General features: G+C 61.0%; 2 protein-coding genes across 2 annotated transcripts in view; both read right to left on the bottom strand.

Annotated features, from left to right (window-relative positions):
• The window catches only part of MYOZ3 (myozenin 3), an 8,465-nt gene extending 4,542 nt beyond the window's left edge, over nucleotides 1-3,923 (bottom strand). The window contains exons 1-6 of the mRNA XM_019535235.1: nucleotides 3,904-3,923; nucleotides 2,476-2,550; nucleotides 2,026-2,180; nucleotides 1,650-1,715; nucleotides 1,351-1,498; nucleotides 643-823 (exon numbers count right to left, since the gene is read on the bottom strand). Coding sequence (XP_019390780.1) covers nucleotides 643-823; nucleotides 1,351-1,498; nucleotides 1,650-1,715; nucleotides 2,026-2,180; nucleotides 2,476-2,503 — 578 coding nt within the window. The 5' untranslated portion in view covers nucleotides 2,504-2,550; nucleotides 3,904-3,923. The remainder of the gene's footprint in view (nucleotides 1-642; nucleotides 824-1,350; nucleotides 1,499-1,649; nucleotides 1,716-2,025; nucleotides 2,181-2,475; nucleotides 2,551-3,903) is intronic.
• A 1,756-nt stretch (nucleotides 3,924-5,679) lies between these two features.
• Nucleotides 5,680-15,911, bottom strand: part of SYNPO (synaptopodin) — a 42,696-nt gene continuing 32,464 nt past the window's right edge. Inside the window, exons 6-7 of the mRNA XM_019535234.1 lie at nucleotides 13,863-15,908; nucleotides 5,680-9,099 (exon numbers count right to left, since the gene is read on the bottom strand). Of these exons, the coding sequence (XP_019390779.1) occupies nucleotides 8,257-9,099; nucleotides 13,863-15,908 (2,889 nt within the window). The 3' untranslated portion in view covers nucleotides 5,680-8,256. The remainder of the gene's footprint in view (nucleotides 9,100-13,862; nucleotides 15,909-15,911) is intronic.

Genomic DNA, 15,911 nt, shown 5'->3' with positions numbered 1-15,911 from the left:
TGGACCTGCTCGAGATGCATCTGTGGATGCAGGACAAGGTGCGGTTGGCCTTCCTGGCCGCATCCCCACACTGCCGGCCCATGTTCATCTTGGCATCAATAACGACTCCAAGATCCTTTTCCGCCTCTGTACTGACGAGAAGGGAGTTCCCCAGCCTGTAGGTATGGTGCCGGTTGTTCTTCCCCAGGTGTATCACTTTGCACTTGCCTGTGTTGAATCCCATCCTATTCTCCCTATGGTTAAAAGGGAAGAGAGAGCCAAGCTTGGGTCATCTCATTGAGGGTGCTCCTTTGTGGTGTTTGAAGAAGGCACCAGTCCCTCCTCATCTCTGAGGATCGCCTTGAAGATCTCCCATGCGTCCCTGAAGCATCTTGTTTCCTCCTGTCCCCTGTTTTCCCCCCCCCAACTTCTTTGAGGAAGCACCCACTGGGGCCCATAGGCTCTGCCATTGCCAGGCAGCTGTGAGAAGGACCGAGGAGGTGCTCACCCTTTCCTAGGGTTGATAGACCTAGAGTCTGGCAGGGGTCTGCAAGGGATGAAGCAAGTAGCAGGTCCCTGCAGGCATCACCTTCTCAGACTCCGGCTGAATCCTTGCTATGCTCAGTGCTGCCAGCTTCCCCCTGGGCATCAGGTGCCCATTACCTGTTGAAACTCCTGAAATCCAAGTTACTGAGGTTCTTGGGCGTTTCGGGCAGCTGGCTCTTGCTATCCGCCTGGTAGTCTTTGCTGCTGAGGAACTCCTGCCAGGGGGAGTGGTAGGCCTTGGGGATGGCGGTGAAGTTGAACTTCTCGGGGGGCACTTCCTTCAGGGGACCAGTGTAGCCTGTGTTTGTGAGGGAAGACAGCTGTCGTTACCATCAGAGGGGCCTGAGACATTGCCTTCCCCCTGCCCACCCTTCCTAAAGTCCCCAGCTGTAAAGGGAGACTGTGTTCATTGTCCCATCCTGGTGGAGGCAGAGCTGGGTGAGCAGCAGAGCCAGTGAGGAAGCCATTATTGAGACAAATGACATGCATCTGTCACAGGCCTTGTTTTGTTCTCTCAGGGTTGGGTTTGCTCCAGTACTGGACAATTCAAGTTGCTTTCTATGCAGCTGGGAAATTTAGGGATGGGGGGGTGCTTTCCAGGCAGGTCTGGAGGCTGGGAGCCTATTCCCCTCTACCAGCTGGGGGAATCGCATTACCTGCTGCCTCAATGGCCATAAACCAGGTCAGACCCAGAGCAAATAGATCCTGCCATGCACCAGAGAACCCCAGGTGACAGGCAAGCCAGGTCTCCTCCACAGACAGGTAGGCCTTCCTGCCCGGGGGTTTGCTCCATGGTGGGATGAACATCTGCAGACAGCACCTTACCTGGGGCCAGGTTGTCAGGGTTGAGGGCTTTGCTCATCTGCAGGACCCTGCTGCTCTTCTTGGGCACTTGCGGCGGAGCCCCCTTGGCCGCTGGCGCAATGTGCAGCTCGGTGTGGTAGGTGCCGGTGCCCTCCATACTATTGTCAGCCTTGGGAGGGGAGAGAGCAAGGGGATATGGCTGCAGAGTGGCACTGGGGGGTCTGCTCAGTGTCCCCCACTCAGAGATGGGGGGATGACACCCTTGCCCTTCCCCCAGGTCCAAGCCATCTCCGCCCTCTCTGTTAGCGGGCATCACTCACCAACCGTGCATTGGCTGCTCCCCCTGACGCGCTGTGCAAGCCGCTGGCCTCCATCCTGCCAGAGCCCTGCAGAGGACAAGGAGAAGGGTGTCAGGTGTTGGGAGGGGCATTGTGCCTTGGGCAGACAGCCTGAATGTCGGCAGCCCCAGTGCCCTCAAAGCCCAGCTTCCAGGCACTTTTGTGGCCATCCAGTGCTCCCGTGCCCTTGGCCACCAGCCCCCCCACAGCTTCACGTGACTTTCTTTTAGAGCATATGCTACAGGCAGCTGAGGGGACTTCCTTTGGGTACTGGGATCCCTGTATCCCGGCCTCCAGAGCATCTCAGCCTAGCACCGCCTGCCTAAGAATGGGTTTTCTTGGCGATGGGGCAACTCACGCCTCTGTAGCCGCTGGGATGCTCCAGCACGAAGCGCTGCATCCGCTTTTGCCTCTCCTGATAGAGCCGGGAGCCCCTGTTGGTCTTCAGGGACAGCTCCTCCATCATCAGGTCCTGGGGGATGCTGACCTTCTTGCCCAGGTCCAGGTGGGGGGCTGAGGACACATGCACAGAGCAGGGCCATGAGCACCAGCTGAGCGTAGTGGTGGGGGGAGGATCCCAAGTTCAAGGATGGAAGAGGGGAGACTGTGCTGGATGGAGATGGACAGGAGGGGGGCACAAGAGCACATCACGCATGTTCTGCCTTAGCTGTTTGTTAGCTTGGACCACCTGAGCAGGTGAGCCCAGAGGCCTGGCACCCCACTGGGCTGGGAGCAGACTCAGCCCCACACCCCGGGTCAACCACCAAAGGGAGCAGCCGCCCAGAGACCGCTCGGTGACACCTCTTACCATCCCCTGGGCTCTCCCTCACGATCATCGCCTGCCTCTTCTGCTTTGGCTCCGAGATGGGTGTCGTCTGCCTGGCTGGAAAACAAGAACAGAGTCCATCAGGGATGGTGCTGGCTGTGGCTAGCTCCTTTGCCCCCCACACCCATCCTGTCCTGGATACAGGACATCTAGGGGACCTGGAGGCTGAGCCTGCTTCCTCCTGGGCTGCACCCCTATAGGTGTCTGTAACGGCTCCAACGCCCACCCGGCATCTCCGGCTGCCACTCCTCCTGGGCTGTGACTCCACAGCAAGGCGCCCTGTTGTATATCGAGGCAGGGAGCTGCTTTCTGACCCGCCTCACTTGCTCTGATGCCCCCTGAATGGCATGGTGGCATCAGCCTGGCCTCCAACTGCAAAGCTCAGGCACAAATCTCTGCGCCTCAGTGTTGAACTGCTGCTTGGCTTCTTCCCAGCAGCCACACACCCCACAGGCTGGCATATCAGGAGGGTGGTTGCTTATGCCCAATTCAAGCATCCCACAAGATGCCTGCAGGGCTGGGAGCATAAGCAGTACTGGGGTCTTGCTGTCTATAGACCCAGTGCTGCAGTGCTTGCACCCTTGCAGCCCTCTGGCCTCTGCAAGAGCACTGTCCTTCACCCATGCTCCGTGCGCCAGCCTTGGGCAAGCACCATCTGGGCACTTTGGACAGCAGAGCTTGTCGCCATCTCCTGCACGTGCACATACCCAGGCCATGTGGCCTGCAGGAATGCTCCAGCCCCAGCCCCACTCAGCCCCCTGCCCTGTGCTGCCTGATCCCCCATAGCCAGGGCTTTGCCCCGTGCTGTCTCCTGAGCTTGGTGCTATTTTAAGCTGCTGACCTAAGTGGCCTGGGCACCGTAACCTTGCTCCTGGGGGCTGGGGTGCAGTGATTGCAGCCAGGTTGGGTGCAATCTCTGACTGGGGAGCCAGACCCCTGCTGCTGCCTGTCAGCCCCCTGCCAGCTCTGACAGGGTGGAGCTGAGCAGGGGCTGGAGTTGCTGGGATGATGAGGGCTATTCCTCCTCCCATGAACGCCCCGCAGAGGACTCAAGGGGGAAATCCTGGCTCCCCGCGGCCATGGCTGGAGGCATCTGGGGGGATTCTCCGGAGCCGCTGTCTGTGAGAGGCCTTGAGAGTCCCCAGACACCCCCAGACCTTGCTGAAGCCCCCCGTAGGTGTGACTGCCCCTGCTGGTGTCTCATCCCCTTGCTCAGACGTCACCCCCAGCCTTCAGCGAAAGGCCCCTCCTTGGGTCTGACCAGGACAGGCCAATCCTGGATGCCATTGACACGCCAGGCTGTATGGTGCCCTGTCCTGCAGGCTCCGGTCTCCAGCACCCCTGGACCCCCGGGACTGTGCCAGGGGACTCAGTGCAGAAGGGAGCAACACCCCTGCTGCAGTCACCTACCTCACCAGGGAAGGAAAGGCTTGCACAAACCCCACTCGGCAGCTCTGTGGGCCCACACCTCGGCCCTCTCTATGCCACTCTTGCAAGCAGGACGGGAGTGGAGAGTCTAAGGGACTCGTCCCCGTTACAGCTCGGTCCGGCTATTTCTGTCTGGGAAAGGAGGCGGGGGCAGAGCAGGCACTTGGGAGCTGAAGCACCAGCTGCTGAGAGCCTCAGAGCACACCAAGACATGGGAGGTGTGTGCACAGGACACTCCGGTTCATGTACACATGCACACACCTGTGCATGCATTCACACCTGCACACACTACTGCATGCATTTACACATGCACACTCTCAATCCCTCTCTTTCTCCAATGTATGCATTCTCACACACACGCCATGCATGCATTTTCACATGTACACGCACATCCAATCACCAGGGTATCTACACACATACCGATGTGTGCATTTATACACGCATGTGCACAGAAGCATGCTGGTATACACACACACAGACACTGCACTTACATACACCCTCTAGACACATGCCACATACACAGAAGCATGCAACATGCACATCACACGTGCCTATATGCCTGCACACTTGCCCACATGCTGCAGAACCCAGTGTGACGGTGTTAAGGGGCAGCTCAGGTGGCACATAGATGCTCTCTCTCTGTCACACCCACCCACCAGTCTGTGCCCAGACCAGCTCCACTTCCCCTCACCCCTCCATGCAGTGCAGGCAGGCAGAGACCCAATCACTGCTCCCACAGCCCTGGGCGCTCCCAGCTCCTTGGCCAAGGTTGAATGTGGTGGCAATGCTGGACATGCATGAGGAGGTGTGTGCACACCAGACAGGCAGGGTTAGCCCATGGCCTTGCTCTGGACTGGACCTGCATATGAGCTGAGGGCTGCCATGGGGCTGTGTGGTGCCCCTGTGTGTGCCACATCCTGGAAAACAAAGGATGGGATCGTGACCCCAGAGGCCTGATGCTGGAGCTCTATTCCTGGGTGTCTAAGACCTGCTAGGGCCTGTCTTCCAGGGCATGAGAGAGGCAACGTGCTGAGTACAGGGAAAATGAAGGGCACAAACTCCCAGGGATGAGACTGTGTGTGTGTGGGAGCATGTTCGTGAGAGTCAGCCCAGAGTGAGTGTGCATATGTGTGCACGCGCATATGTGCAAGACTCAGCCCAGAGAAAGTGTACGTGTATGTGTGTGCGCGCATGTGCAAGGCAGCCCAGTGTGTGTACTCTTGGTGCTAGTCATTCACTGCGGCTGCCCCCTGGTGGTGAGTCTTGATCACTGCAGGGTCTGGGGCTATTGGGCTCCAGCCACCGGATCGGGCCCGCCGTGTTGCCCACTGCTTAGAGGCTCTTCCAAGCTCCTTGCTTCTGCCCAACCCGCCTTCAGCCGCCTCTGGTAAAGGTCATTACACAGCTCCCATTGCAGCCCATATCACTACCTGAGGCCTTTCTGCTAGGGAGAGGGGAGGAAGAGCTACTGGCAATACGCCAGTCCCAAGAGAAGGCAGGGAGCTGGGTAAGGAAAGATCCCCCAAACACCCAAGAGCTGAGGCCCAGGGACTTTCAGGTCCTCCCTCCACAAGCTGCTGTGGCGCAAACTGAAATGCATTAAGCCCCAAAGGCATCTTCACTCCCTTGCCACTGTACCATGTGCCAGTGACGCACTGCACGGCTGTGTGTGTGTCCATGTGTGTCTCTCCGGGCTCATCAATATGCCCACCCCTGCAAGCCGATGCCCTAGGCAGGCTAGAAAGAGCACAAGCAGGCTGGGATAATGCCAGGTTTATTTCTGAGCTCAGTATACAATAGCGTGGCAACACGCAAGGCAGTGGCAGCCTGTTGCAAGCTGGGGGGCTTGCTGAGGTCCCCGAGAAGGAGCACTCCCAGCAGGCTGGTCCCACAGGGACTCTGGGCAGCCTGGAAATGCTCCAGCCTCTGCAGAGCATCCCCAGTTGCATGGATCCCTGCAGGCAGCGTGTCCGAGCCGTGTCCAAGCAGAACATGTATGCATACATGTATGTGCAGGGGGCAGCATCGTGTGCCAAGCAGGCCTGCACCTGGAGAGGCTGGCAAGGGGTTTCTGCAGGGAGTGTGGCTGCCAGGGGGGTTCCCTATGGTGCAGGGGATAGTTTTACGCCTACCAGCAATCGTGTTGACCCAGCGCGGGGGCCAGAGCAGCACTGGTTGGCAGGAGGATGATGCCGGACCAGCCTTGGCATCAGTGGCTGCATCATTCCTGTGTGACTACACCCATGCCTCTGGAAAAAAGCACTGTCCTAGCCTCCTCATTCTCATGCCACCAGCAGGGACATGTGGCTTCTAGCCCCCCAGCTCCGCTCCCTTCCCAAGTCCCAACAATTCACCCCAGCTCCTGGTCCTGGACAGCAAAGCTCCCTCTGCCCTGAGGATCCAAGAAACCCAACCGCCCATGAAACAGGGTCTGGGCCAGTATTCTGCTTCCTTGCTGGTCAGCGTGGGATGAAGAAGTGAACCCCCCTCTCGCATTTCTCCTGTTTTCTTCCTCTCTGACACTACAGGGAAAATACTGAAGGCAGCAAAGCCTTCTCCAGGCCAGCGGGGTGGAAAGAGCCATTTCTTCCCCTTAAAGAATTGTGCTTGGCTGGGAACATTGGACCTGTGGTGCTCAAGGACTTGAGCAAGTCCCCTAGCTCTGCTCCTGGGGGACCACTGGGTCCCACCCCCATACATGCATTTCCAGGGGATGAGGACACCCGATGGGACCCGCTTTCCCTGCCTGTCACCCTGCACAGGTCACAACAGATACCGAGACATTGTATGTGATGCCCCTGCCTCTCACAAAGCCACGATGTCCTGCTTCACTGGCAGAGGCCACGGGGGGGGGGAGTCCCGGGTGCAGCCTGGTTGGGTGCAAGGGATGCATATGCATCCACTGGGATAGGTCTGGACCCAGGATGTCCTCAGTCTCCAGCAAGCCCTTGTGCTGTCCCTGGTGCCTGTGCAGCCAAGTCTGTGTGCCAGGGCAGCAGCTGGGGCTGGGGGTCAGGAGGACATGGCCCCTACCCCGCCTGGGGTGGGGGGCTGGGGAAGGCAGCGGGCTCTGCACAGGTGAGGATAGAGCCGCCGGCACCCAGGATCATGGTGGAGGGGCGCTGACTCCTGCCTTTAAAGGTTAGGGTGACAAAAATAGCCAGAGCTAAGGAGCACCTGATGTGCCCCGTGCTCCCTGCCACTCACACCATGGGCTGCGAGCCATGAGAGTGAGGTGAGCTGGTGGGGGGGAAGGACACCCCCCGGGAATCCCCAAGGTGACCTCCTCTAGGGGCTCCTCCGCCTCCCCTGCACCCTGGGCTCCTTCCCGGTGGTCTGCAAAGCCCCTGGAGTCCAGCAAGTGCAGGTCAAGGGCAGCAGGGAGAGAGTGAGTCCTGTCTTGGCCAGGACCATGTCACTGAGAGGTCCAGCTCTTTCACCCTGCAGGGCTCAGGATCCTCCGCTCCGAACCACCCGGCCTCTCTTCCCTCCACGTGGATTAGAGTCACTGGTGCCCAGAAGGGAGCTATGGCTCAAGGGGTCAGTGCATGCCCGGTGCAGCTACAAATCTCCCCGCCTCGCCAGGGCTGGAGTGGGCGCCAGTTGGGGGAGCTGGCAGCAGCAGGATGGGGAGGGTGCAGTCCACATGCCCTATGCCCACATCACGGGGCCACCAGCATCTCTGGGACCACGTAGCTCTCTGCAGCAGTACGGAGAAGCCACGTCTCTGGAGCAGGTCAGGAGTGGAGCATGAGTCCTGCAGCTCCCGGGAGAGGCAGTGGGGCCATCTTGACTTCAGCCCCCTCAGCTCTGTGCTCCAGGCACGCACCAGGCTCCCAGCCGCTGGGGAAAGAGCCAGGCCCAGGGGGCCAGAGCACACAGCAGCCTTCATCAAGGGCACAGCCAGGCAGGGAGCTGGAAAGGTCGGGACTGGCAGGCTGCATTAGGCAGGGCAGTCTCAGTGCCGCTGGGGGGCTGGTGCCTTCTCCCTGGGGTCTGCCGGGCACAAGCAAACCCAGCCTGGGGTTCTCCAGTCCCACTCAGGCTCAGCCACCATTGCTGACTCCGATCAACATCCAGGAGAGCGAACCTCATGCTGGAGTTACATAGAGCCAGCGAGGTCCTAGGGCTGGTGGTCATGAGCCAACAGGTCCGTCCTGCCTGGGGATGAGGTCTCTGCCTTGGTCGAAGCCTCCAGCGAGCAGCAGGCTGGGAGAGAGGTGCTGAAAAGGGTCAGTTTGCTGGGTAGGGCCCCACCGACCCCATTTCACCGCCTGGGCTTGGTGGCCAGGTCCCTGTGCTCTGCAGCTCCATCCTCCCCCGCCCTCCCCCAGCCTAGGAGGTGCAGGGAGCCTCGGAGGGCAAGCTCGCCCGCTTTAGCCGGAGGCTCCCGTTCCAGCCCCGCGGGCAGATGTTGAAGCTGCGGATGCCAGGGGACTTGGCCCCGGAGTCTTCCGAGTCGAGGGAGACGTCGGAGTCCGTCGGCGAGCGCGAGGTGTAGGGTTTCGCAGGGGACCGCGCCCCCACCGGGGGGCTCTTGAAGAGCAGAGAGGAGGCAACGAGACTCCCAGGGCTGGGGCAAGTGGAGGTGCTGGCTGGGAGCCCCCCGGCATTGTGGGGAGGCACGAAGACTCTGTGGTCGTCCGTCCACGTGGCTTTGGGAGCTGGCAGGGAGTTCCCGTGGCTGCTGGACGCACCAGCCCTGGCACCGCGGGCTGCTCTCGGGGACTGAAGCGGGCTCCGTTCGGTGGGGGACCAGGCCCCCAGGGTCCCGGTGCTGCCCTGTCTGGGCCCCTCCAGCCTCAGGGATTGCAGCGGGCTCAGGCAGGGGCTGTCAGCACCCCTGGCGGGGGGCGAGAAGGGCTGGATGCCCTCGGTGCCCGGCGCTTTGGGCGATGAGCTCTTCCTGCGGGCGGCATTGATGATGTTCCTGGCCAGGCGTGCTTGCATTTGCCGGCTGGCCTTGAGGTCGGGCTCCTGCCGCAGTGGGGACAGGGACCTGTCGCTCCAAGCTGGCGACATGGGGGGAGGCGAGGGGCTGGCGAGATGGCGGAGCTCGGCCAGGCTCTCCTCGGGCTCCGGTAGCAGGCTCGGGCTCAGCCAGCCATCGAGGCTGCCCATGCGGGGCATGAACCGTGGCACGCAGGTGGGGGAGGCGGGGAGGGAGCTGCGTCTGTCCTGCGGAGGGAAGGGAGAGTGCATTAGTGTCCCGCAGCCCCAGGGAGGCCCGTGCATGGCAGGGACAAGCAATGCCCATCCTGAGCTCGGCCATTGCCTCTCTCTCCCTCCCTCCCCCAGCACCTTTGCAGAGTCCTCCATCTCCTCCAGCAGCCACAGGCTTTCCCCAGGACCTCCTGGCTCTGTCTGCCCAGCCTAGCAACGCTTCTGGACCCGAAACACACAGCCACGGGCCCAGCCACCCCGACACGGACACCGGGGAGGGGCCATGGGCTTGTAACCCCCCCACCCCATGGAGGGCCACGTGGGTTGTGAAAGGGCTTGTACAAGGCCAGCATGGGACCAGCTGTGCTGTGCAGAGGCTCACAGGGCACCACACTGCTCATTCAGCGGTGGTGGGAAGCAGGCGCCGGGGCTTGGCGTGGTCCCTGCACCCTGCCAGCGGAGGGCTGTGCTGCCCTACCCGCCTCCTGCCCACGCTGGGAGATGCTGCAATGTCTCCTGAGCTGGTCTGAGATCTCCGAGGCGGAGGCAGCACTAGCCTCATGCAACCCTCCCTCGTGCCAAGATGCACAGCAAGCGGGAGAGTCTCCAGGCACTGCCCACGCAGGGGAACTCCAGGAGCAGGCCCAGGCGTGCTCGGCCTTTGCAAGCACCCACCCTGGCTTGGCAACTGGCGCGTCGTGCGGCACTGAGCTCAGGAATACGCCCGACGGGAGCTCTCCGCAGCAGCCGGCACCAGGGAGCGGCCTTGGCTGCCCCCACAGCAGCTGCTGCCTGGAGAGCCGGGCAGTGACTGCTGGGCGCCTGGCTGGGCATGTGTGGGCCCGGGCACTCTGGGCATCTACCCGGTGTCAGCCCACAGTTGTGCCAAGGGTTTCAACCCCGTCCCATCCATGCTCACTCGTTCCTGCCACCTGCACAGTCCAAAAGCAGAGCCGTGTATTGGTGCCCAGGACCCCAGGCTGAGCTGCGTGGGGGAAAGCTCGTGACACTGCAGGAGCTGGAGCAGTGCAAAACACAGCCCAGAACAGTCGCTGCCCTGTATCCCAGAACAGGAGCCACGCGGGGCAAAACCTTGCTAACCAGGCTGTCGCTGCATGCCAGCCCGGTTTTAGTTGGCACCCGGGCAGCTCAGCTGGAGGGCACAGACCCACAGCGAGGGCCACCTGATGGCGCAAGGCCGAGTCCCTCTTACCCCAATAGTTGGGATCCCAGGATGTCCTCAGCTGGGATCCCGATTATCCCCTGATAGTTGGGATAACCCCTTTGCAAAGTACACCTGGGAAATAGCACCCAGAAAAGCAACTTGTCACCAGAGTGGGTGTGTATGAGATAGATAGATAGATAGATAGATAGGATGGTGGCTGGGAAATGGGCTCAACACTCATGTGCTCTTTCGGTAACCCTTGCCAGGGCCTTTGGAGGAACAGAGTAGGCTCCTTCCAGGACATGCAAAGTCCATCTCAAAGTCCCTCCCGCCCAGCCCTACTGCCTGGGGTGGCACGTGGAGTAGGGGAAGGGGCAGGTCAGCCCCTGGAGCAAGGACCAGCTTCGTTCTGCATGGGCACAGCGCTCACCACGCCAGGCCCTGGCTGCAAGCTGCTCTCGCAGCACCGGGAAAGATGCAGCCCGGCCTGTTTGTGCTGCTGGAGGAGCCCGGAGAGGAAAGCACAGAGACAGAGCGGAAGTGGCAGAGGAGTGTATTATGGAGCAGGGAAGTTACAGCACCATCACAGAGAAGGTGGCCTAGGAGACCTTTGCCTGCTTCCTGCTGGGGGTTACTGCTGTTTCCATCAGGTTTCCAATCCTCAGGCCAGGCAGGGAAAGCCCCGGCCTCCCCTCCACCTGCTTTGTCTCTCTGGGATCTCTGAGTGTTGGGATATCCCACAGGTCACTCCCAGGCCCTCTCCAGGAAGAGCCACCAGCCAACGCATCCCCAGCTAGAGCCATGATCTAACTAGGAAATGAGATCTGCCCAGGTGCTGCCGCCCCGTCTAGCTGGCAAGCATCTCTGCCCGGCGAGCCTCGGGGCCAGCTCCCCCACGCGGGGCTGCAAGCTGAGCTTGGTGGGGACTTGCATCCCGCCACAGGGGAAGGTCCCCAGGACCCCTCCACTCATGGCTGGGGCCTCAGGACACGGAGAGCAGACTCCTAATGACTCCTGCCAGCCGGGCTGTGAGCAGAATGGGTCACGGAGAAGCCCACATGCATCATGCCCTTGCCCCCTTTGCTCCCTGCACTAGCGCCATCAAGCCCTCCCCAGCTGGGGGTCCAGCGCTGCAGCCCTCACCCCGCTGGAGGGGCACAAGGGGAACGAGCATCCTCCCCTCCACACCGTGCCTCTCACGAATCCCCAGCCCAGCTCCCAGGGGTCACAGCCGGATGGGGCCCAGACCCCGGCCGTCCGTCCATACCCTGCCTACGCGCTTGCCCGCAGCCCCTGGCCTGCAAAGCTCCCGCCGGGGGCACCTGCGTGAGAACAGCACAATCCCGCCCCATGCTCCTACATGTCCTTTCTCGGCTCAGTGGTGCCCAATTACAGGGCGAGCAAAGCAGGCCCCGTAATTATTGTGTGCGGCAGCACATCCTCACTTTGCCCCCTTCTGCCATGCGTCCCCGGCACTGATTTACTGCCATCCACTGTCTGGCCCCGGGAGCGCTGACAGCGGCGGGACAGGGCGGCAGCTGAGCTGGCCGGATCTCGGAGACAAAAGAGCAGGCGGCCACCTTCGGGTGAGCTGGCGGCTGGAACCGCACGCGGCTGTTTCACGGGCAGCTTGCCTTGCCGAGCCTGGCTGAGCCTGACGGAGCCAGGCGCCGAGGGGCTATGAAGTGCAAGGGGGCCATTTCACAGGCCCGCTACTGTTACGGGTCGGCCCTTGGCCTCTGTCTTACCCTGGATGGTTTATCAGCAGCCAGCCAGCGCCAGCCCGGCCTAACACACCTTGCAACGGTGCTTGCCTGCTGAGTGTGAATAGCTCCCGCCAGAGCAAGAGAGATCCCCACAACCTAGCACCTGAAGCTGAGAAGTGTGGTAGTCCACGTGTGAGCGGAGATGTTTTCAGACCTGAAGCCAAGGGCCAGGCCCCCGTCTCTGCTCCTGAGCTAACGGCATATCGGAAATCAAAGGGCCTGGCTTTTTAGCCCAGGGGGCGGTCAAAAAGGACCTGTCCGAGCTGTGGGAATGAACTTTCTTTTCTTCCAGTGCAACTCTCTTTTTTCCACACAAATGTTTTCTGCAGAAAATGCAGCGGGGAGTTGGAGTTGGGGTTTTTCCCCCCACCTTTTTCTATGACTTTCCTGTTTGCGACAGGGCACCAGCTCTGCTCACCAGCTCTGCTCACCCACTTCCACCCTCTCCACTGTTGGCTCTGATGGGAACCAGTGGGGCTCAGCTGGGACTGGGTGGCAGGGCACGGCTTGTATTTAAAGCAGAGATCTTGGTGTGGATTTGGGTTCCTGGTGATAGGCATCCAAGCTGGCATATCTTGCTCTAAACGCGTGCATTATAATGGCAGGTGGCAACTGCCCCAAAAGGTGGTCAGCTGAGGGGAAGCAGGGGCAGCCACCTTCGCCCTAGATCTGAAGCCTCCCAGGTCCTTGCTGTTGCAAACAAATACTGCGGCTCGGTGTCCCTGGGGCCGGCAGGCACAGGCTCACCCCACGGCTGCTGTGCTATCCTCATCGAGGAGGCAGGTTTGCTCCCTGGCCCATCCCACCTGGCTAGTAACACAAGTCTGCAAAGCTACCCAACCCGCCGGCAAAGATGGCCAAGACCTGGGAAGGGGGTACGCAGTGGGTGAGTGATTCCCTTCCCACTCCCCAGCCAGGACACAAGCCCCTAAATCTCACCAAGAACGAGGAGCCAACACTACTCTGGGCAAACGCCAGCGTGGGTAGATGCTAGGAAGTTCCCTTCCTTTCCCTGCAGCCCTGTCGCCATCACCTGCGCCTGCAGCTCTCCCTTGACTTTGGATGGTGTAACCTAGTCCACAGCACAGAAGAAAATGAGGCAGAAAAAGAAAGGAGACAGAGATGAATATTAGGGGAAGGACAAGGCCCCTGTCCCAGAGGCTCTTTGGTAGCGTGCGGGGGGGCTTTGAAAGTCAGTGGAGCAGAAAGGCTGCGGGCGCGCGGCAGTCACAGAGTGCGGAGAGGACGCGGCGAACGCTTTGCAGAGCAGAGGTGGAAACTCAGGTGAGGAAGGAAGGTTAAGCCAGAAGTTGGGAGCTCCAGAAAGTTTCCAAGCGAGAGAGAAGAGAAGGCATCAGAGTCCCTGCCACCTCCGCGACCCATCTTCACGTGTGTTGGCTCGGGTTATCGTTACACCCTGATGTTGCGCTGCATCCACACGCCGCTTTCCTCTCCCTCCGGAGCCAGGTCTGCAAGAGCACCCGGGGCCGGCTACCCCGGCACCACAAGCATCGCGGCTCGCTCTCCAGGGGCTTTACACTACACTGCATCTCACTTCCAAAGCGGGGCCCTGCACTGGATGCAGTCCAGACCCTACTCCTCCGGCTGAGCACAACCGGCTGGCGGAGAGCGCTCCACCCGGCGGACAGCGGAGGCCTGGCTACACAAGAGCACGCTATTGGCATTCAAACCCTCCAAGCTATTTACGTGGTTGTTGCTGCTTTGTTTCACTTTGCTTAGTTTTTCGCACATCAATCACCAAGGAGAGGTGATCTTGGCTGGGTCGGACAATCCTAGATCACCCCCTGCCAACGCCGTTACTTGAAGTAAAAAGAAGGCTTCCACACCTGGGCTTCAATCCCTGCGCTCCGGGTGGAGTACGACGGTCTAGGAGCTTGGAAGACTCCTCTGGCTGCTGGCAACAGCACCCGGGATGGGGAAGCCACAGGGACCTCCAGGGGGGCTCTGGCACTTGCTCGGATGTCTTGGGTCGTGGGGACAGTCCCAGCGGTGGCAGAAAAAGGACGGGACGCGGGTCTGCTCGAAATCGACAGGGCCGGTGGGTGCAGAACAGGGGAGGGTGGCAAGGGAGCGGTCGGGCAGGGGGTTTGCCTCGTGTACGCCTGCGGGTCGGGCGGCATGGGCTTTGGCGGCAGTGCCCCACGCGGCAAAGACCTCAGGGGGTCCTTAGAGGGTGAAAGGATGAACAAGGATGGCTGGAGCTGATACGGCTGCTGCTTGGAGATCTCCAGCTCCTTCTGGGCAATCTCGCTATCTGTCACGTAGCCGCTGTACAAGGAGGCTGGCGGCGTCTTGGCGGGGCGGGAGGGACTCTTGACCGCGTGTCTGGAGACCATGGGCGATACGGGCATGCTGGGATCGTACTTCCATGAAGGAGGCAGTGACATGGTGGGCGACGGCGACCTGGCGGCATGAGGGTGGGCGGGGGACTCAATGACGTACTTCTCCATCCGCGACTGCCTCCGGGCAAACAGCTCGGCCCCTTTTCCCTTGGCTTCCGTGAGGCTTTGGGTAGGCTTTATCTTAGGTTTCGGCTGGATCCTCGGGGACCTCAGGCACGAAGACCAGGCTGGGGGATTGTCGGCAGGGGCCAAGTGAGGCCCGGCTTTGGGTGCATTTTCATGCAAGAAGTTGGAGGCTTCGGCCCCAAGGGCAAAGGGCTCTTCCTCTGGGGCTGGCTCTCCGTGATCCTTCTGCTTCTTCCTGCTGTCTGCGTTCTGCACTAAATTCAGCAGATCCGGGTTGGGGCTCAGCTTGGGCTTCTCCACAAAGGTGAACATGGACTTTTTATTCCCCCGCCGGGTTATGGACTCCTCCAGGACCCCCGTTTTAGGCACGGGCGCCGATTTGCTTTCCACGCTCCTCGGGCTTTGTATAAGGAGCGGCTTCTGCTCGGGGCTAGGATACAAGGCTGAATAGGCCGGCGGTGACCAGACTCTCGTCACCGGAGGAGGGCTGGACAAGGTCTCGGTGTAGGTGGGCGGCTCAGGGAGGTCCACCGCGGGCGGTTTCTCAGCCGGTTGACTTGGCACAGCGGAGGACTGCGTCCCAAAGGGCCTGGCCGTCCTGTTCTTCACCGGCTTGGGTTTGGCCAGGGTGAGGTGCACCTCGCAGTACTGCCTTTTGGGCGCCCCGTTCTGCTCCTTGCTGACCCCCGGGACCGTTGGCTGTTGGCTGGCAGCAGGCACGGCGTCCTCTTTCTCGGGCGCCGGCATGGGCGGCTCGGTGCCGAGAGCCTCTCCGTTCTTCTCCTTGTCGACGACGGGTGCGTCGTGCATCTCTGCAAGAACCGCCGGGCTCTGCGCCATTTCTTTGAGGCCATCCGGCGTGCTCTTCTCATGGACGGTTGCTGGTGCGTGCTGGCCGCCGTCAGGTTCATGCACCCCATTGGTGGCTGCCATCTCTGTGGTCTCCTTTAAGTAGACGCTTAGAGGGACCAGGGGAACGTCCTTGCTGGGAGACCCCTCGAGGGATGGCAGCGTGCTGGCCTGAGAGGGCATCTCCTCCCCGTTCCCAGGAGAGGACCGTGGTTTTTCTAAAGGAGCGTTGTCCTCGTAGGCCTCCATCATGTCTCCGCGTGCCGGCAGCCCGGGATACTCAGCGCGGCGTGACCCTCCTGGCTCGCGGCTACCTTCTGCCGGCCGGCTCAAGCTCAGCTCCGTCCCATGGTGCGGGGTGCCGCGCGGCAGGGCCTGGGGGCCGTCTCGAACAGCCGCTTGCTGCCTGCTGCTGCCAAGGCTTTCGGAGGTGAACTCGTTCACGCGCTGCTTGCGCCGGTGGAAGAGCAGCACGCCTTTGGAGCTGGAGCAGGGCGGGGTGGCGAGCTGGGCTGCGATCCTCTGGCTCCGGGCTTTGGCCTCCTTCAGCTCCTTCTC

This window comes from Crocodylus porosus, unplaced genomic scaffold (assembly GCF_001723895.1).
Source record: "Crocodylus porosus isolate Cpor-Errol unplaced genomic scaffold, CroPor_comp1, whole genome shotgun sequence".
Classification (NCBI taxonomy): Eukaryota; Metazoa; Chordata; order Crocodylia; family Crocodylidae; genus Crocodylus; species Crocodylus porosus.
Note: the sequence above shows the minus strand (reverse complement) of the source record. Positions and strands in the feature narration are given on the sequence as shown.